We start from the raw sequence: 3,207 nt of genomic DNA, 5'->3' as shown, positions 1-3,207 counted from the left end.
TGATCTGAACTTCAGTCAGAGAGAATTACACTTTCTCTCTCACACAGTTCTTTCTCACTCTAAAATAACATTAGCCGCTTAGCAGCAGTACGCTAGACGGATCATTACAGATTGATCCACAGATTGATTGAGGCCGCCCCACAGATCTTACATCTGTGTTCCGGGTCTGTAGAGATTATTTCTCGAGGGCAAACATCAATCAACAGTATATGCCACACGCTGAGCAGCTATTGTCTTGTACTGGTACCTTACAGCTGCTATACGGAAAATCGTACCAACACCATACAATAATAATCAAACTACAAGAACTTTTGAGGGGCACTTTTACTCAGTTTAACATCAAACCACTAGTTATTATTTTTTATTTGATCTTATTTTATTATATGATTGAAAAATTCCAATGGGGGACAATATGATATGAAGGCATGGGGACCAACGGAAACCGCCACTTGTCATAAACTTTGGGACACAAAGACCCCTTCTTATTCATCATTCGTGTTCGATCTTATAAATATATAATTTCATTCAAAAACTGCTAAAAATTCTATTCTATAAAAATACAACCATTTTTTACACATATACAACCAAACACGCTTTACAGTATTACACAATATAACACTGTAAAGCGTGTTTGATTGTGTATGTATAAAAAGTGGTTGTGTACATATCAATTATAAAACTCACTTTCCAAAATATATACTGTAACTACTATAACAACGAATTCTGTCTTACTATGCGTGGTTTCATATTCATTAGATAAACTTTATCATCGTCTTCTTCGAATACTTTAATTAATCTCTTGAACATATCGTGATGATCATTCAGGTATCAATTATGTACCTCATCATAATTCTATCACTCGTCCTCTATTTTATGTATTACATTTCTTAATGAATATAATTACAAGTTTCTGACTAATATTTGTGTTCTTTTTTATGTTATGAGGTTAATTAGGAATTTTTCTCATCGTCCTGGTTTTTAGGATCAAGTAGATTCAATTCAATACAGAAAAGTGCTTCTACTGACCATCTTCATATACATTTATTTTTGTTTGTGTGGTCTTTATTGAATAGGGATAATAATAAGATTTAATTTATAAGTGAGCATGATATTAAAACTTGAGTTTTGAGCAGCTTCACTTCTTTTTTAATTAGACTATGAATATGAATATGAATATGAATGTTTTTAGTATCTGATCAATTTTGTCAGTTACTTGTTAAATTGTATAAGTTGTGTGAACTTGTGCGGTCCTTTAAAAGTCTATAATCTATTAAGAGATTAATTGAAGATTAGTATATAAAGTTCCTCTTATATCTATATGTGACAGGTTGTTAACAAATTTAGAAAATATTACTATAGGCATAATGTAACTATAAAAAATAGTTAACTATATTCTACTAGTGTTATACAGCAAATTGTGACATTTAATCAACCTAAAAGGCGATACTAAACAATATGGTGTAATAGAGTTTTGATATTGATCATTGTTAACTTCCCAAAATTTCATATGCATACACAATTCACAAAAGAGTTAACTATATGTTTGTGTCAAGATGTGAGAGTTGTTGCCAAAGTAGCCGAGGTTCTTGAATGTGGGACCTGTTATCTAGTCAACGAATTCTCATGTTCATTAAAGTCTGAGTTATTGGAAGTTTTATTGGCAGGGTCGTGAGGTGACATACGGATGGCCATTTGGGCTCGGCAATATGAACACAAGACTTGGTGTACCTGAGGCTGTACCATGTGCAAGAGAACCACACACTTTTCATCGTTCCTTGTCAAGTTTTTCTTCATTTTCATCATCCAATTTCGACACAGAGGTAATGTAATCACACCAAAATCTATACCAGATTTAGTAGCTGCATAGTTAGGCTATAATACAAAAGTTCTTTATGGAGTGGTTACCGCCTTTCTGGATGTCCGTGAGATCTCGAGTTCGAGTCTCACTTGAGAATTTCATAATGCAATTTGCTTTGCAGTTGGTTATGGAGTCCTCTGGAGGCAAAGCTGTTATGTGACTGTCATGTGGCAGTTGTTCAGGGGTGCTTCTCAAGGGTGAATACACGCAGAGCCTGTCCTATGGGAGTTCTTCGGTGGAGCATCCTTGACACGTGAAACGGATATGATCGGGTGGCCCCCCCCCCCCCCCCCCAAATTTCACTGTTAAAAAAAAAACAAAAGAAGTTCTTTAAAAAATTTTAGGATTCGTGTTTAAAGACTGATTAGCTTATTTCAAATGCCATTAATCTTTGAATAAACTTAATTTTTAAAAGTTGTAATGAACAGTCAACAACATCATTCTTTCAAGACAATAGTGTGTCACTAGGGAGACGCAGTGGAATCAGACAACGAGACAATGGAACCTTATACTTTCCAAGACCAGTATGCATACAAGAACAAACATCCCAACGCTCCCAAGAATCATCCTCCCGAGGTGTTTGTGTTCCTAATTTGTTGAACATGTTAGGCAAGATCGGCAGAAGTAAAAGTCACTCAAGACATTGAAGAATTGGTTTCCTTTTGTTCATCGGTAAATAATCATAAAATCAGTCAAGAAAACGAATGAAACAAAATGATACGGACGAATAAGTATTGTTCATTTTATCGTTCATGATGAAAATGTTTGAATAGGTTGTGGTGCATAAGCATTATCTGAAACAATTCTTGTATATTGTTATCGTTATTCATATGAATGGCACATCTGTTTTTTTTACGTCACAGGCATAGTTTCAAATTATTTAATGAAACGGTAAATCAAACCCTTAGATTACAGTGTCTTGTTTAAGTGTTACTTATTACTTATTAGACTTTTTCCGTGTACAAAAGTAGTTGTAGGATGAAAGTCCACAATCAAAACCAGAAATAACTTATTTTTTCTATGATTTGCAGTAAACTAGCTCAAACAAAACTTGTTAAGATCAACCAACAGAACTATTCATGTTGTTGATCAGATGAGATCAATCCAATCTAAATATAAAATTACTGTTTAGACGACTTTAATTATGATGGGCTCATTTGACTCAAATGCTTAAATAAACTGTAACAATAAAACATATTAATTTACCCAAACTTTTTTCTAAATAAAAGCCAAAATATATAATGGGTCAGCCCAGCCCGTTTTGAGTTTTGCAAAAGAAATTAAGAATGACCGGTGAATGTTGACAAAATTAATATTGATCAATCTCATTCGAAAAGGCAACCATTTAA

At 33.7% G+C, this 3,207-nt stretch overlaps 1 protein-coding gene across 1 annotated transcript; it reads left to right on the top strand.

The window, feature by feature from the left end:
* Window positions 1-565: 565 nt before the first annotated feature.
* On the top strand, window positions 566-2,713 carry LOC139870859 (uncharacterized). The gene is made up of 3 exons (XM_071858630.1): window positions 566-825; window positions 1,665-1,820; window positions 2,287-2,713. Exons 1-3 carry the CDS (start codon window positions 814-816, stop codon window positions 2,503-2,505), a joined length of 387 nt encoding a protein of 128 aa, XP_071714731.1. The 5' UTR covers window positions 566-813; the 3' UTR covers window positions 2,506-2,713.
* The last annotated feature ends 494 nt before the right edge of the window (window positions 2,714-3,207 follow it).

This window comes from Rutidosis leptorrhynchoides, chromosome 1, assembly GCF_046630445.1.
Source record: "Rutidosis leptorrhynchoides isolate AG116_Rl617_1_P2 chromosome 1, CSIRO_AGI_Rlap_v1, whole genome shotgun sequence".
Classification (NCBI taxonomy): Eukaryota; Viridiplantae; Streptophyta; class Magnoliopsida; order Asterales; family Asteraceae; genus Rutidosis; species Rutidosis leptorrhynchoides.
The sequence above is the reverse complement of the archived record's forward strand: the minus strand, read 5'-3'. Positions and strand labels throughout refer to the sequence as shown.

Bases quoted from the DNA above. Each gene is read 5' to 3' on its own strand.
- LOC139870859 (XM_071858630.1), top strand. The intron at 1,821-2,286 runs GTAATGTAATCA...TGTAATGAACAG, and splicing joins CATCCAATTTCGACACAGAG to TCAACAACATCATTCTTTCA.